Source organism: Rutilus rutilus, assembly GCF_951802725.1.
Source record: "Rutilus rutilus genome assembly, chromosome: 7".
NCBI classification, from domain to species: Eukaryota; Metazoa; Chordata; class Actinopteri; order Cypriniformes; family Leuciscidae; genus Rutilus; species Rutilus rutilus.
In genome coordinates, this window is record NC_140221.1 from 8,209,091 (window position 1) to 8,226,961 (window position 17,871).

Genomic DNA, 17,871 nt, shown 5'->3' on the forward strand with positions numbered 1-17,871 from the left:
TCAGCTTTTGTTTTCTGTGCAAGAAAGAAAATCATACAGGTTTCAAGCAATAAGAATTGTAAATTTACTTACTACATCGTTGATAGTTAAACAATTGAATAACAAGTCTGAACTTACATTATGCATTGTGTTTGCTAGAGATTTGTGTAGTGCACATAATTAAATACGACTGGAGAAGAATTTTAAACACCATCCAATAGAGAAGTTCATGATAATCTTCTAAAACTAGTTCCAACAGTCTTGTATTTACAAGCACTGCTATACTGTGACCATGGGCTGAATTCAGCTTTCGAATAAGTAACACTGTATTGCCACCTAGTGGAGAATTACTATCGCCATATTTTAAGAAGAATATATATATTTTTTTTTCATAATAAAAAACACTATGATCATTTTCCACGTTTTTGTGTTACACTGTGTTTGTGAAATGCACAATGCATACTTGTTTAGGGTACATATCATAAAAAGACAGAACATCAATACATCCAAAACATGACACATGATACGAACAAGGCATTGAGACAGCAGGAATGGCAGTGTTGTATGGCATTTAGATCCAAGAATAAACTATTTCTCCCCTATAGATTAAAAAAAAAATCATCTTTAAAATCTATTAACATTTTAATAAAATTGATTTAATGTAAAAAATTTACAAAGGAAGAGCTGGCATGCATAAAATTAAATTGAAGAAGAATGGTGATTAATACCATTACAAAGGAAAATCAAAGTTAAAACAAATATAGCATGCCTGAATGCATGTAAAACCTGCAGAAATGCCAACAAGACACTGTTTTTGAGTTACCAACCTACTGGAATCATTGCAGTGAGTTAAAACTATGCAGAAATTCAGCTTACTTTAATACCAAACACACACCACGACTATCCTTAATAAAGGGATTGTGATCACAGCCCTCTAAATATCCATCTATGCACCAAAAATCGGTTCAAAAGTTCAAGAACACGTGAACTAATCCAACTTACAGCTCTTTTTTCGATTTCTTGTCTACGTGTCAAATTCTGAATCCTGCGTTAATGCGCTCAGTGACTGAATGACACTGTGAATAATGAAAAGCAAATCAAAAAGTCCTTTTGTTTACGTTTGTAATTCCAAGAAAAAGTTTTTATTCTTCAGTCTTTCCTCTTCCTCCACCGCGGCATGAGCATCATGTAGGTCTTGGAGAATACTGAAGAGATTTGATAGTCCATCTGCTTTCTTCTGGTCTGTAAGATCAATGTATTGATATCAGGAGAACAAATGGTTCATTAAATGGAAATTACTGTTGTTTATATATTATTATAGTACTTTTCTCAAATTTCATTTTAGTCCCCCTGCAGTCAATAATTGTACCCTTTAAAACTCATCTTTGATCACCAAAATATTTAAACTTTTTTTTTTTCCTTGAAAAATATTTCTTCGTGCCTTAAAATAGATTGAATTTAACTCTACACCCTTGCCTCATTTAGTATAGGCGGATCTATGAATATGCAGATTAGCCCCGCCTCCACTCACTCAGAGATCGTGATTGACGTGATTGGTTAAAGGGGTCATATAATGGTACATGCACTTTTACAAGTTGATTGTACTGAATTGTGTGTTGGCACAACCATCATATAATGATAAAAATCCATCCAGTGTTTTTTTTTAAATCTCCTTATATGTTTTCCCCCGTCTCAAATCAAGCCGTTCGACAGTGTGACGTCACAAGATCGGACGCCCCTCCCACGATTGATGATTGACAGCAGCGTTTCAACACAGACCCGCCCTCGCTTGTGAGTGAGCTGTCATCATAGTCCACGCGGTCATTGTTGATACGCTGGAGCAGAATGGCGTCTAAGCGGTTGTGGTGTTCTGTTCTTGGGTGTAATAACGAACACAGCAGTCATTTTTGGCTGAGTTTGTTTTCGAAGGGAATATTCCCCACGATCAACGTCAATGCTTTCATGTTTGCGTGAATCATTTCACACTCCAGACTGCTTTACAAACAAGGGTCAGTATAAAGCTGGTTTTGCTAAGAAGCTGCTCCTGAAAAAAGGATCAGTACCAACTATTCGTGTTCCTGCTGCACCTCCAGAAGAAGTGAGTGTAACGTTTTATTAACCTTTATATTAATATTTATATTAATCTTTGCAAATCGCTTGCTGCACGCTTCACGATGAATGCGGAGTGAAGGTTTACACTCAGGGTACATTACGGCATGTTTTCTATGTACGACGTTCTCAATATAATTCATAATCCCACGTTTATAATGAACAATGCATTATGGTTATTGTGTTATTGTTACAAACGGTGTACGCACAGAACAGAGGGACGGGGTGAGCAAAGCTCATTATCATTTAAAGACACATGCACTTAAATGGCGTGCTGAAAACAGAGCTGTTTTTGACCAGGTAAAATTAGTGTTTTCTTACAATACTAATGAGAATTTTTAATTAAAGTATATTACAAACTTTTAATTTAGACCCTAAAGAATCATATTAGCTGCATAAAAAGCATAAAAATGGCATTATATGACCCCTTTAAAAGGGTAGTTTGTGACGTCAGAAACAATACTCAACAATGGCGTAAACTTGTGAATTTTGACATGGCTTGTCTTAAAGCATATTAAAAACACCATATAGACATATAAACAACATTAAAAGCAGTAGTTTTCACCACAGGGAGACTTTAATACTTCCATTATGTGGTTCTGTCATACTTAATATTTATCATTTTTTTTACATTTCTATTTAGCTTTATTTTAATTTCATTTTTAAACATTTTAGCAACGCAATTTGTTAATAATAATAATAGCCACATAATAATTCACATTTCACAAAAACAATTAACATCGAGACACAAATAAACCTATATTACCAAAAAATATGAACTATGCTCGTAATAGGCAAATTTTTATAACATCACATTAAGCAAAAATATATCATTAAGTCCCATAGATAAAAAAGTTTGAAGAGGTTCAATCCAGGAAAGCAATTCACGATTTATTTGTGGGGATTATTATTACTAATAGATGATTGTACTCTATGTTTTTAAATGTGCTTGTACTTGACTGAAATGTTGCTCATTAAAGTATTTTTGTAATGGGGGTAAATTTTTGTAAAAATTATACATTTTTATTTTATATCGCAATTTCATCCAACACACATACAATTGATTCAGGTGTGCATGGCACTATATAGGAGTACTCCAACTTAAAGGAACTTTAGCTTATTCACCATGCATACCCTTACAGGTCCATGCATACCCTTTTCATCTCTGTGCGTGCCGTAACTCTGTCTGACGCACCCACTGCTAGCCTAGCTTAGCACAAAGACTGGAGGTAAACGGCTCCAGCTAGCATACTGCTTAGGGTGACCAACCGTCCTGTTTTCCCAGGACATGTCCTGTTTTCACGTCCTGTCCTGGCCGTCCTGTCTGTTTTTTGTAAAGTGGTGAAAATGTCCTGGTTTTCATTATTTTTCATTGGGCCATTAAGCGTGTACTTTAAATACATGCTTGCCTTTGCACACAAAACATATGAAACCGACTTCGGCTTCGCCCCGTCTTATAATCAGCGCGTTCCTCAAATTCAATCCGCAGCGGCAAGCAGAGCGCACGTCAGAATACAGATGCCTGTGTGTGTTCACTGTTCATCTCAGCCTCATTGGTCTGTCACACTGCTCTTCAGTGTCAGAATATTTGAAATGACCAATCAAATCAAAGTAGGCGGACTTTACGTTCACAGACACAGAATTTCAATTTTAGCAGCGTGACTTGACCAGGACTCGACGGTCGACGCTTCAGTTTATATGTAAGTAGCTAACAGCGTAAAAAAAAAGCCCAAATGTAAATTCACAGATGATTTACAGAGAAAATTCCCGTGTTTTCGTTTCGGTCGGGATCCGTGTAAAGCAGAATGCTTGAACTGCAAAGCTGGCACGTACGTGTCAGTGTCAAATAAAGGTGCTAGCGATCTAGAAGCCCACATAAAGAAATTATAGGCTACAAGAGAACATCAGGAGGATTGAAATATATATATATATATATTTTTTTTTTTTATACTGAAATAGTGTAGTAGATTTTTTATTTTAGTGGTAGATTTTTAACCTATGACCATGAAAAGAAATAGTGTCATGTAAAAGGCGTTAAAACTAAAAGCTAAACTTTTTTTTTTAATAGTAGGCCTATTCTATTGTTTCGGTCCAAACATTGAATGGAAAGGATGTATTACTTTATGTATTAATGTACAATAACATAGTTGCAAGGTTGTGAATGCATTTGTCAAGTATTTTTTTATGCATTCACCCCAACCACGCCCCCAACCCCTTAACCACGCCTCCCAGACCACGCCCCCGTCCATCAACCACGCCCCCGTCCTGTTTTCTGAAAACTAAAATATGGTCACCCTAATACTGCTCCCAATAAGTGACAAAATAATTCCAAGTTTTCTGCTCCGCAAAAGTAGCAGTGCTTCGCCTTCTGAGAATATAGTTCCCAGTATGTATACGGTTAGAAGATGGCTGTGTCTCATGTGACCTTGTTATTTGTACACACTGTGACTATACAAATCACAGCATGTAAATAGGAAAATGTTGGCGTTATTTTGTCATTTATTGGGAGCAGTATGCTAGCTGGAGCCGTTTACCTCCAGTGTTTGTGCTAAGCTAGGCTAGCGGTGGGTGCGTCAGACAGAGATACGGCAACCACACGCAGATGAAAAGGGTATGTATGGACTTAACTAACTCTGGGGGATACGGTGAATAAGCTAAAGTCCCAAAAAGTCGCGTGTTCCTTTAAAGTGTCCCTAATATACGTTTTTGGATATGACCTTTTATGTAATGTGTTATATAGCTGTTTGTGAATGTAAAAGGTCTGCAAAGTTTCAAGGATCAAAGTGCACAACGAATAAAGTTGTTGTCTCCCAAGAGAAAGAACCGATTCTGAACTGCCTGAAACGAGTCGTCAGTAATTCCAGTCTTACTTCCTGCTCGAACCTACATAGGTTTGTAACAAATGTCAGTCTATGGTCTTCATTGGCTGCCAGTGAACAACGTCTACTTTGACCCTCAAACACTGAAGTTGTAGCTGAAGCCTGGAAAAGTTTGCTGTGGAAAGAAATCCACTTAGCATGCACTTCCAAAGGATGAGGACTTGTGCTCAAATCTATACGGTAAAACCGAAGCCATCATTACTGTTTATATCACTGTGTATTCAAGTGCAGAGGAAGCCTCCGGAGCTGAAATTCAGATATGGTAAGTGCTGTTTCATTTCCAATACATCCTGAAAGCGGTAGACCAATCACAACAGACTGGGTCATCTGACCAATCAGAGCAGAGTAGGCTCTCAGAAGGGATGGGTTTAGAGAGACTGAATTCTTTATCTAACTTTTTCAGACACTGTGAGAAAAGAGGTGATGCTGCAATGTGTTTTTTTGGACATTGGATGCATGTAAACCCATTGTAGGAGACCTCCGAAACAAAATTAGGAAACTTTAATATAGCATAATAGGGGCACTTTAAGTTTTTCATCTAATATTTATACTTAATGATAACACTGCTGAAAGAAAAGCAGGAAGGGACATGCCACCGAGGTGTCCGGCAGGCTTGATAACTTACCTCTTACTGAATCTGCCTCCTGAACTCCCTGCTGCTCTCTCAACTTAAAATACTTATCTCTGCAAAAATGTACAAAACATCATTTATAGATGGCCTGGACCTATAGGTAATTTGCATGGATTTTACACAAATTTAGAAGTTATTACCAAGCTGACATGTAGGTTGAACTGCTTTGTATAATTTAATTCTATTTGAATTATTATTGTATAAAATTATGTGCTTGAATCAATCATTTCAGCTGTCATAATTAAATACACAGGCCCGTTATGTTAATGCAACATTACCGCATGGCATGCTGGACACTACTGAGATGTTGGTAGATGAGCTGAGCCTCCAGGTCTGGGTCCAGTGGGTCATACCACTCCTGCAGAGTTACTCCATGTCTGGTTTTATCACAGCCTTGGTCTATGAACAAAAAGTTCATCAGTGCAGTTAAAGGTGCATTGCGCAAGTCTCTGAGTTTTTGCAGAACTATGCCCCCTTCTGACGACACGCGAAACTACAACCAGAGTTGTGCACGCGGTTACGTGGAGTTTGCGTTGGGGTTTGGGATGAACTAGAAGCCGGTCTCTTTGAATCCATCTTCTACTTTTGCAAAAGTCGCTTGAGTTGTCTTCGCTGATGCGGATTATGGCGGCGAATACACAAACCTGCCAGACATAGCCAGGTGAGCGTGAACGCGCATGACGTCACACCCAGTCGATTCCGTTCCGAATCCCTCTTATTTATTTTACTGTACAGGATTATAGAGGCAATCGCAGTGATCATAGAAGGGCTCATTCAGTCCATCAGGCAATTGTTTAAGCATGTATGGGTTAGAAAAACGGGTATTTTTAACATGAAATGTTGCGCAATGCACCTTTAAGTAAGATTATTATTTTTTAACACTTTTATTTACACTTTTAAGGATGCCTTACATTGATCAAAAGTGACTGTAAAGACATTTAAAATTAGTCTATAATTGTTACGTAGCAGTGGAAATTAATAAAGAGAGCAGCGAAAGGGATCCTTAAAACAGCAGTTTAACTGAATAGCTCACAAGAATCAACAGGAGAAACAAAAGAGAGCATAACAGCTTGCATTAACACAAGACCAATAACCGAAAAACCAAGGAGGCCAACACAGCACTATGGGTCCTTCTCAAACAGAAGACTGCGTCCATTTTGAGGACCAGTCCTTTTGAGGCTTCTTAGGCTAGAATCCTCCTCAGCAATGACCACTAGAATGAGACAGTCTATTCTAGTAAGTGCGCATGGCGACGTCACACATGTTCCCGCCCCCATGGTCACGGCATGAAAATACTATTTAAACTTAATTTTGAAAAAAATACTTTGTATTAAAAATCTTTATATTAACGACAACTGTCTGTGTTCTCCCATACACAAAAGAAATATATTTTCTGGATATGTTTTGGAATATATGCACATATTTGAAATTGGCCCAATAAATATATTTCATACTTATATTTCATATATTTTTGTTATATTTCAGAATATATTTCAATGTATTTTTTTCTGTACGGGTCCCCAAAAGTGTCAAAAATATATGTGGCATATATTCCAAATACATTGAAATATATTCTGAAATATAACAAAAATATATGAAATATAAGTATGAAATATATTTATTGGGCCAATTTCAAATATTTGCATATATTCCAAAACATATCCAGAAAATATATTTCAAATACAATTCTTTTGTGTATGGGCTCCCAGGGGCTTACAAACATTATTTTTGTCTTGCATTTCATAATGAACTCAGACGAGCTCAGTGCAGACTCTTTTTTCCGACAGTTCTTCTTTTCGTGAATTGGAATGTATGCAAAGGATTGTGGGCCATTAGATGGCGATGAAACACTATAGACTGAACATGTAATACGCACGTGAATGACTCGTGTTCTTTATTGTTTACACGGAGACCGTTTTTAAAAAACGCATTTTCAAAAGTTCACGTTTTTTAGCCACCCTAAATGCTGTTGTCGTGTAAATGAACGGCCAAAACACATAAAAAGTTTTACATTTTTAGTTGAAAACAGTATTGTGTAAAGAGCCCCTGAGATGCAGCCTTCCTTTTGAGAAGCACCCTATATATACAAGAAACTAAACAAGAAACAGGTGGCAAGCATAATCAGTAGCCATGGAAACTAACAAAACAATCAGAAAGCAAGGGAACTAATGAGACCGAAATTTAAACCCAACAAAACAAGAGGTGTGTTCAACTTGAAGCAGCTCTGCACGGACTGATCTTTGTATGACATCAAAGTACCGCAAGAGCGATTTGAAAGCATACAGAGCCGCCTGCTCTCTAATTGTTCTCGCGGTACTTTAATGTCATAGACAGATCGGTCTGTGCACACCTTAGAATTCAGAAACAACGTGATGAATAAAACAACATAAACCTGACTATAAGTCATTTATAATCTTAAGATTTCTATTTCAAATAAATCCTGTTCTTTTAAACTTTTTATTCATCAGAGAATCTTGAATGTTTTAGTGAGCATAAGAGACTTTCAAAAACATCTTATCAACCCCAAACAGATCACAAGCCTGGCTTGCTTGTACATAATCTAATATTTGTAGTACCTGATTTCTCCTTCTGATGGCAGCAGCTCCATCTGTCTGCTTTATAGATGCCAGGATGATAGCAGCTCATAGTGTTTGTGTTGTGACTGCAGGCTTTCCTCAAAGCTGACAGCCAGTGATTCAACTCATTTACACTCTACAGTCACACAGAGAGACAAAGAGTCAAAGAGTATAAAACAATGAAACAACGAGACATCAAATAACCCATTTGAGGTTTTTCAGGGCCCATTCTTACAATTTCACCAACAACAAACACATATCTGAGTCACATTTTATTTGTGAATCCAGTGCAATACTAACTTTGCAGTCGAGGTACAGGGTTTCCTGCTGGCCCGAGTCTTCGCTTGAGATAATCTGCATGACGTTGGCATTACCGAAGCACTTCTCCTCCACCTTCTCTACCGCACGGATCTTTGGCAGCGAAATAGACGAGCTCTTCTACAGATTCAGAAACCAGAGCCTGCTTAACATATCGTATATACTGTATATATGGGTGTTTCTATAGACTTTTTTAGGGCACTTTTACAAAATAAGCTTATATTTCATCTAAATCATGCTCTTCACTGACATTAGCTATGTTTCCGTCCACCTATTTTTGCATTTTGGGATATCGCATAAATAATACTGGAATGAAACGCTAAGATGCGCATTAATTAAAAAGATGAGCATTAAAAAACGTATGCACTCAACCGAGACGGACAATTTTTTTATCCGATAAGAAGACATGCGATGGAAAAACAAATCCCTCAAAGCGCAACAAAAACCTCATGTGACTTTGCCTCAACAGTGGATGTGATCACATGGGACAGCATCTGACCCACAAGGCTATGTATCTGCACAGACCGACCTGAGGCCGGATCAACCCTGAAGGACTTGAGACCCTGGGGTTAAATCCCTGTCCAGACTATAAAACCTGAAGACTGTGTGTGTGGAGGACAGCACAAACATCTTGCAAGGATGCACCCCTAGCAAGAGCTTTGGAGGATGCAACACTCCTAGTTAAGTGGGCCCTAACTCTTAGAGGTGAAACGTTGAAAAGCGTTCTTGAAGGAACTCCAGCACTGAACCAACAGGACAGTTGACTGGGTTCAGGTGGCGCTCTCACACCAAGTTACAAAGAATCTCAATTTTAGGGAATACAGCTTCCTTGTTGTAGGGGCTCTATAATTCACATATAAACACTGATCAGCGAACACAAACAGAAGCTCAACCAAACCTGCTTGACGCACGAGAACGTAACACGTGAGAATGAACCTCATTGGTTCTTGCGAAAGCTCAAACGTGCTGGATAAACACACAAAAATTAACCTCATTGGTTCTCAAACGTCAAACAAACATGCTTGAGCTTCTGTTTACCACAATGGATGTGTGAGTTGATGAATGTTTATGTGCGAATACAAGACTAAATTAAATCTGTTTATCATATAAAGCGATTGAGTCTTCAGAAAATTTGGACTAAACTGCTCAATTCATATCGATAAGTTTTACGATCTCTTTATGAACTTTTTGAAGCATCAAAGTGGTAGTTGCGCGGTTGTCAATGGAGGGACAGAAACCTCTCGGATTTAATAAAAAAGACCTTCATTTGTGTTCTGAAGATGAACAAATGTCTTACGGGTTTGGGTGAGTAATTAATGCCAGAATTTTTATTTTTGGGTGAACTATCCCTTTAAAGTCAAGCCATCAGTACTACCTACCTTAGAGTGTTGCGTCCGCGAGTAGGACAGAGTGTCTTTACTGAGCGTGACATAGTACTTCTTAAAGGGTGATGTCATGGGCATACACTTGTCCTTAGTCCTGTGGAGTAAGAGAAAGCCGTCTTTCTCCATAGTACCACACTGTAGGCTCATCCGTGTCTGAAGCGCAAGATCTGTTTTAAATATAAAGCAAAGAGAGAGAGCAAGACAAGTGAAGTGCAAGTGTCTGCTCCATCTCTTAAGGGTCTGTTCATTTTTGGGTGAATTACACGATTAAACCTGCTGCTTCAACAAGAAAATTAAAAAGGATAAAAAAAATGGAGATGAATTATCAAAAGATTGATCAGATATGACAGGTATGAATGAGTGTCCAGCCATGCATGGGGATCCACTCAATTTTTCATCTAATGACTAATTTAGAGCAGCTCACCCTCTGACTCGTGGCAGTTGACCAGTTTTGTGATGAAGTCTTTGAGCTGGGTGATGCCTTGCTGTATGGCGGGCTGCAAACAGACCATCCATGGCTCTTTAGAGCAACATGCGAGAGTATCCATATTCCCAATGGTCTGCACGGCCTGAGGGAACACACGAGGTAGTCACAATGACGAAAGAGGGATTATGTTTACCATAATTAGGTCTATGAATGTATGCAGGTCATAATCCACGACTATACTGTGACCTAAATAGTTAATGTTATTGCGACAGTGTGTGCAAAACCTTATTCTCAATTAACTGAAAGAATCTGAGCTTGATTTGTTTTACGTTAAAGACATATAACAGCTGGACAATGATAATATGTCTTTTCAGCTGATATGTTACTAGTATTCACAACAATGGATTCCTTGAAAACTGGTCATACTTTGGCAAGTAGCAGGAGTGTGCGGCTCGTACGGGCATCAGCATGTTTCTCACGCAGGTGAAATAATTTTGGAGACATGATGGCAGGTGAGATGAACCGCAGACACAGGAAGCTGGTCACAGCAATGAACTTCACCTTCTGAGGAAAAATATACAACCAGGTGATAAAAAAACTATGATCTAAATGTTGTAATTCTAACCTAATTAAATGTATGTGTGATCATTTGTCAAATTGTTCAATTTAATTAATAAATTATATTAGAATATTAAGACACTAGGGACTAGGGCTGATACCAGTCAAATGAAACCAGTATCCTACAAAATCCATCTTTGAATGCATGAAATAATACTCATAAATTCTCATAAATGTTACGAGAATAATGTTTTAAATATAAAATTTTGAAAATAAAAATTTGAAATGATTCATCATTATACTTAAATATCAAACTAAAACCATCAGTAGGTGGCGGCAAGTCGCTGTCTTAATGAGTGAGTCATTAGCTGTCTCATTTTGAAGGCTGCGTCCCATTTGTTGGCTGCATATGTCATCAAGGATGTCTCATTTCCGAAAAGTAACCATTATAAAATTGACCGTTATTCCTTGTGAAGTGTAAATTGTCATTTCTTTATGACTTTGGAATATACTTTACTGAAATGAGGCAGCCTCTATGACTTATGCGGCCGACAAATGCGACCTCCGGAGGACACAGCCTTTGAAATAAGACACAGCAGTTGAATAATTTTTTCAACTGATTTGTTCAAATTGGCTGATTCATTCAGGAATGAAGCAAGTGCCTGTCTTTATGAGTGAGTCATTGAATTATTCACTCAACCGATTTGTTCAAATTGGCTGATTCATTTAGAAATTAAGCAAGTGCCTGTCTTTATGAGTGAGTCATTGAATTATTTACTCAACCAATTTGTTCAAATTGGCTGATTCATTCAGGAATGAAGCAAGTGCATATCTTTATGAGTGAGTCATTGAATTATTCACTCAACCGATGCAGATTCATTTAACTTATTTCCAAAATAAAAGTCAACGGGGTCTAAAACAACACTGGACACCGCTGAATTGTATTATATGGATACAAAACAGAGACATTTGTTTTTAAAAAAATCAGCTTTTTTGTTCTGCAGATGCAAGAAGAAAGTCATACAGGTCTGGAATGACATAAGGTTGAGCAAATGATGACATTATTTTTATGTTTGGGTGAACTATGCCTTTAAAGGGTTAGTTCACCCAAAAATGAAAATTCTGTCAGTAATTACTCACCCTCATGTTGTTCCAACCCCGTAAGACCTTCGTTCATCTTTGGAACACAAATTAAGATATTTTTGATTAAATCTGAGAGATGGATCACTCCTCCATAGGCTTCTAAGGCATTATAACTTGCTGGCCCAGAAAATGTATTAAAGACATCGTTCATATAGTCCAAGTGACTACAGTGGCTCAATCTTAAGTTTATAAAGCGACGAGAATACTTTTTGTGCGCAAAAAAAAACAAAAATAACAATTTTATTCCACTATTCATTTCCTTCTCTCTCGGCCTCGAGTTTTTTCACGTAGTATAACTGCGCAGCGCTTCTGTGTTGTACATCACACGCATCACACACATGACCAGCGTCGGCCAATAGTGAGCCTACGTGTGACGTACAACACAGACGCGCTGCGCTAAAACACTACGTGAAAAGACTCGAGGCCCAGAGAGAAGGAAATGAATAGTGGAATAAAGTCATTATTTTTGTGTTTTTTTGAGCACACAAAGTATTCTCGTCACTTTATAAACTTAAGATTGAGCCACTGTAGTCACTTGGACTATATTAACGATGTCTTTAATACATTTTCTGGGCCAGCAAGTTACAATGCCTTAGAAGCCTATGGAGGAGAGATCCAGCACTCAGATTTAATCAAAAATATCTTAATTTGTGTTCCGAAGATGAACGAAGGTCTTACGGGGTTGGAACAACATGAGGGTGAGTAATTACTGACAGAATTTTCATTTTTGGGTGAACTAACCCTTTAATGTCTAATTTTAAAATGGTCCAAAACAGTCCCATTGAGTCTGCGTGATATTCTAAAGTTTGAACCTGTCCTTCCTGTCCTTGTAAGCCTATGGGATTTTTTTGGACATTTTTTTTTTTTACCAGGCAAAAATGGGATGGTATAACAGATGAAACCTGGACATAATTACATTTGTAGTTAACTGTTGGGACACTAGGACACACCTTGTGAATGACCCTTTAAATAATGTTTATGAAAAATGAATATCACTGACCCGGTACTCTGGGTCAGGGAAGCGTTTCTGCACTCTGAGGTAGAGTTGATGGAAAGCCTGGCAGATGAGCAGCGGGCAGTAGGAGGCCGACTGCAGGATGGAGGTGAGCAGCTCAGACAGGTACGACTGCAGGAGGCTGGAGCTCTGCTGAATAATATCAGACTCAGTCTGCTGACGGTGCAAACCTGCACACCTGTAATACCAGAAGACCCAGGAAAAATTCGGAGAAATTGACTTTTTGAACCATAAAAATGTCAAATGTAACCCATGAGTCATAGTTGCCTTACCCTGCCTCTTTCAGTTCTACTTTACTGGGGTCCAGTTCTACATATTTCTTTTCTTCAAATATTCGGTTTATTATGGGGCCCAGAAGCCTGTGCAGATATTGCATGCCAGCCACCTGCAGTGAGAAAAATGAAGACAAAAGTCAAAGGTGCCTTTGTGTAATATTGCACATAATCAAATCATGAAACCTTGAATAAAAAATAATAAAACAGCAGGAGGTTTAAGCTGGTTAAATTTAACAATAAAGTTAAATTGAACAATAAATCCAAATGAAGCCCCTTTTTTATTTCTCAATGCATGCTCCTGGTCTTGATTCTGGTCTTGAATATTTATTCATCAATGTGTTTATGTGTGTCTTTGCAATCTTTTCTCTAAATGTAAGATGGTCCCTTTCTGTCTAAGTGGGCAGTTCTTGGCTAGAATAAATGATGAGGATCAAACTTTATGCTGCAAGTCAAAGGTCTGGCTTTCATATTCACTTTAAATTAGTTAAAAAGATTTCTGTACAATTATAACACATGCAACACAAATCAGGGTGACCAGACTTCCTTGTTTTCCGGGAACAGTCTCGGTTTTTGCCATATAACAGGGCCTGAATAGGGTGTGGGACTGTTTTGCACACGCTTTTAAATGCAGTAATTTCCACATACACATCTTAACTTCAAGAGTGATAGTACACCCTGATATGAATAATAAAAAAACAATAATAATAATTACAATTGCAACAATTACATTTGCAGAAAGCCCAAACTTTATGCTCAAAATGAACTTAAAATACAAAATAATGAGCCTAATTTGGGATACAGAAACATAATTTTGAAAAAAGTTGTATTTGTCATATCTTCTCATATTTATTTTGTTTTACTTTTGTAATTTGTTTATGTAAAGTCATAATTTTGTTATAATAAAATACTGTTTTGCAATGGTTTCTATTTACTGTTTTTCATAGTGTGATTTTGGTGAATTTAAAACCAGTTAGGGTCATTATGTCCCAAAAACATCTTAATAGTTCTTAATTATAATAATAGTGTTCTGCAGTTCCTGTGTGCCCCAGTGCCTTTTTTGTTGGCTCTAATCCTCTAATCTATGGTGGTTTGTTAGGTTTGCTCAGTTCTGTTTTCGTAGTTTACTAGTTCCCATGCTTTGTATATTTCAGTCATTATTATTATTAAATGTATGTATGAATTTGGATCCTCTTTCCCTAGAGTTCACCCCAGCTTTACAGCATATTGAACAGTATATTAAAAAAACAAAAATGTTGTAACGGTTTGCTGGTGTGGCTGTAGTAATGCGCACGTCTATAGGGAAATAACAGGAAAAACTCTTGATTACAATATAACTCGGAAAAAAACGCAGGAGAACTCAGGAATCATGAAAGAAAACAACCACATAATAGAAGACGAGACTGAACAAAGAACTGAGAGGAACTAAGGGCTTAAATACACAGTGTGATTAACAGAACTAACAACAGTCGTGTGGAAACTAATGATATAGAAACAAACTAGCAGAACAAATTCAGGCAAACCGTAACAGGGAACAGAGTGCAAACGAAACCAAAACAGAACAAAATGAACCAAACATAGTCCTGACAAATTCTCCCTGTTTGTTTGTTTTTTGAATTAATGAATAATAACAAGTGAGATTTCAATTATATTTTGACCACTGAACTAGGAAATGTCCCTAGTTTCCATTTCAGAAATCAGGTCACTTTAACATATGTATATTAATAAGTATATTTACCTTCAAAAATGATTCCATAGACTTGGATGCTAATGAATTACTGCGGAACAGTGTGTTGGGTTCAGCTGAAGGATAACAACAACAACATCATACCATCAATAGGCATCACAGTGCACATAAGATGTAGAAAGGTTTTTGCTAATACAGGTGTTACCAAAATAATTCAAAATAAACAGATAATTATATATATATATATATATACAGTACAGGTCAAAAGTTTGGAAACATTACGATTTTGAAAGATGTCTCTAATGCTTATCAAGGCTGTGTTTATTTGATAAAAAAAAACAAAAAAACTGTAATATTGTGAAATATTATTACAATTTAAAATAATAGTTTTATATTTGAATATACTTAAAAAAATAATTTATTCCTGTGATGCAAAGCTGAATTTTCAGCATCATTACTCCAGTCTTCAGTGTCACATGATCCTTCAGAAATCATTCTAATATGCTGATTTGATGCTCAAGAAACATGCATTATTATTATCAATGTTGAAAACAGTCGTGTATGATTTCTGAAGGATCATGTGACACTGAAGACTGCAGTAATGATGCTGAAAATTCAGCTTGACATCACAGGAATAAATTACAGTTTAAAATATATTAAAATAGAAAACAGTCATTTTAAATTGTCATAATATTTCACAATATTACTGTTTTTTTTTTTTTTTTTTTTTTATTATCAAATAAATGCAGCCTTGGTGAGCAGAAGATATTTCTTTTAAAAACATTAAAAATCGTACTGACCCCAAACTTTTGAACGGTAGTATATATATATATATATATATATATATATATATATATATACATACACATATATTTGTGTGTATATGTTTCTTATTTGCTTACTAGTCTTATCCAGCTCCAGTTTGAACAGAACATCCAAGAACTCCTTGACAAGCCCTTGACCCAAAAACAGCTTCACCAGATTATTAGCTACTTCCTGTCTGCTCTCAGCTGTAGTGGTCTCATCAATCAGCATGATGAAATCAGGCCAGTTCCCCTACAATTAACACAGTCATTTCAGTCAAATGAGGTTATGCTTTAAATATCTACAACACTGTGAGCTCAAACAATAACCCGTTTGTCATAGTGAACATGCTTTATTGTTTGTTTTAATTTGCAAAATAGAATATTCTGTCATAATTTATTCACCCTCTTGTTTACACCCTGTATGACTTTGGAACACAAAACATATGGAGAAGAGAACGTTTTACAGAATATTATCAGACTGGTTTGAAACAACACACAGTAAGGATGAGTAAATGATGTGAGAATTTTTTTTAGGTGACCTGCCTCTTTATCATTTGCAGGCACGAGTAGAGTATCCATCACATGCATACAAATGAGATCAGATAACAACGAGTGCTGCATTTCGCAATCCATACAGCGAATTATGTCTTGTTATCTTGTTATGAGGAATATGCCATGTGAATTCAAGAGATAATGCACAGGCATATTCCCTGAGATAAGGCTCAGTCCAAATGGCATCAGACTCACGTTGAGCTGAGAGCCGACCGACTGGCTGAGTAGCTCTGTGAGTGGCTTGTAATGGCTGGATGGCAACACGACCTCGTCTCGAAGCCGTAGCTGAAGCCGCAGAGAACCCAGAGTTCCTCTAGGAAAGAATAAGAGAAACGCAATAATATAATCATTATGCCCCAAAAACATCTTAATAGTTATTAATTATAATAATAGTGTTCTGCAGTTTATGTAAAGTCATAATTTTGTTATAATAAAATACTGTTTTGCAATGGTTTCTATTTACTGTTTTTCATAGTGTGATTTTGGTGAATTTAATTGTATTAAAACCAGTTAGGGTCATTATGTCCCAAAAACATCTTAATAGTTATTAATTATAATAATAGTGTTCTGCAGTTCCTGTGTGCCCCAGTGCCTTTTTTGTTGGCTCTAATCCTCTAATCTATGGTGGTTTGCTAGGTTTGCTCAGTTCTGTTTTCGTAGTTTACTAGTTCCCATGCTTTGTATATTTCAGTCATTATTATTATTAAATGTATGTATGAATTTGGATCCTCTTTCCCTAGAGTTCACCCCAGCTTTACAGCATACTGAACAGTATATTAAAAAAACAAAAATGTTGTAACGGTTTGCTGGTGTGGCTGTAGTAATGCGCACGTCTATAGGGAAATAACAGGAAACAGGAAAAACTCTTGATTACAATATAACTCGGAAAAAAAACGCAGGAGAACTCGGGAATCATGAAAGAAAACAATATTAGGTCACTGACATGCTGTACAGCTGAGACATGCTGGGATTTTTATACCCATAACCTGTAGTTTCACTTAAGAAAACATTACTCATAAGGAAGATAACACAGTGAAATCTTTCCAGGAAGTAAAGCACAGCATGGGAGACAAACAATATTAGGCAGAATGACTCCATTAAGGACCCTGTTCTGTTCAGCGATACGTAAAAAGACAAACAGAAAATGTTATTACTGTAAATGTGGGTGGCTGTGTTTTCTAACTCTGTCATGATGGAACAGAAAATGAGGACACCTTGGCGACCCAACTGAAAAACACAATATTGAGGCAAGCATTTAGAGACAATTTGGCTTCAGAAACGGATGAAGTAAAAATGGCTCTCGGCTACAGCTGTACAATCTATACGAGCTCTGCTCGCAAACACTACTGTTCACGTAGGCAGCATCCGACTGCTCAGAAACTCGTAAAGCAGAATGACTACACAAATAAAACAATCCACAGTTTTATTTATACACAACTCAACTGATTTCAATAGACTCTAACTGCATGATGATGAGGTAATGGTAAAATACTCAATTTTACATATTAAATACTAATATTAGGTAGCAGTTAAA

General features: G+C 37.0%; 1 protein-coding gene across 2 annotated transcripts in view; it reads right to left on the reverse strand.

The window, feature by feature from the left end:
• Positions 1-971: 971 nt before the first annotated feature.
• The window catches only part of rasa4 (RAS p21 protein activator 4), a 46,757-nt gene continuing 29,857 nt past the window's right edge, over positions 972-17,871 (reverse strand). For both annotated transcript variants that reach the window (XM_084414126.1, XM_084414127.1), the window contains 13 exons: positions 16,533-16,650; positions 15,882-16,035; positions 15,031-15,095; positions 13,293-13,405; positions 13,006-13,198; positions 10,731-10,868; positions 10,302-10,446; positions 9,872-10,044; positions 8,475-8,612; positions 8,175-8,310; positions 5,877-5,997; positions 5,593-5,651; positions 972-1,221 (listed from right to left, as the gene is read on the reverse strand). In XM_084414126.1, the coding sequence (XP_084270252.1) occupies positions 1,094-1,221; positions 5,593-5,651; positions 5,877-5,997; positions 8,175-8,310; positions 8,475-8,612; positions 9,872-10,044; positions 10,302-10,446; positions 10,731-10,868; positions 13,006-13,198; positions 13,293-13,405; positions 15,031-15,095; positions 15,882-16,035; positions 16,533-16,650 (1,681 nt within the window). In that variant the 3' untranslated portion in view covers positions 972-1,093. The remainder of the gene's footprint in view (positions 1,222-5,592; positions 5,652-5,876; positions 5,998-8,174; positions 8,311-8,474; positions 8,613-9,871; positions 10,045-10,301; positions 10,447-10,730; positions 10,869-13,005; positions 13,199-13,292; positions 13,406-15,030; positions 15,096-15,881; positions 16,036-16,532; positions 16,651-17,871) is intronic.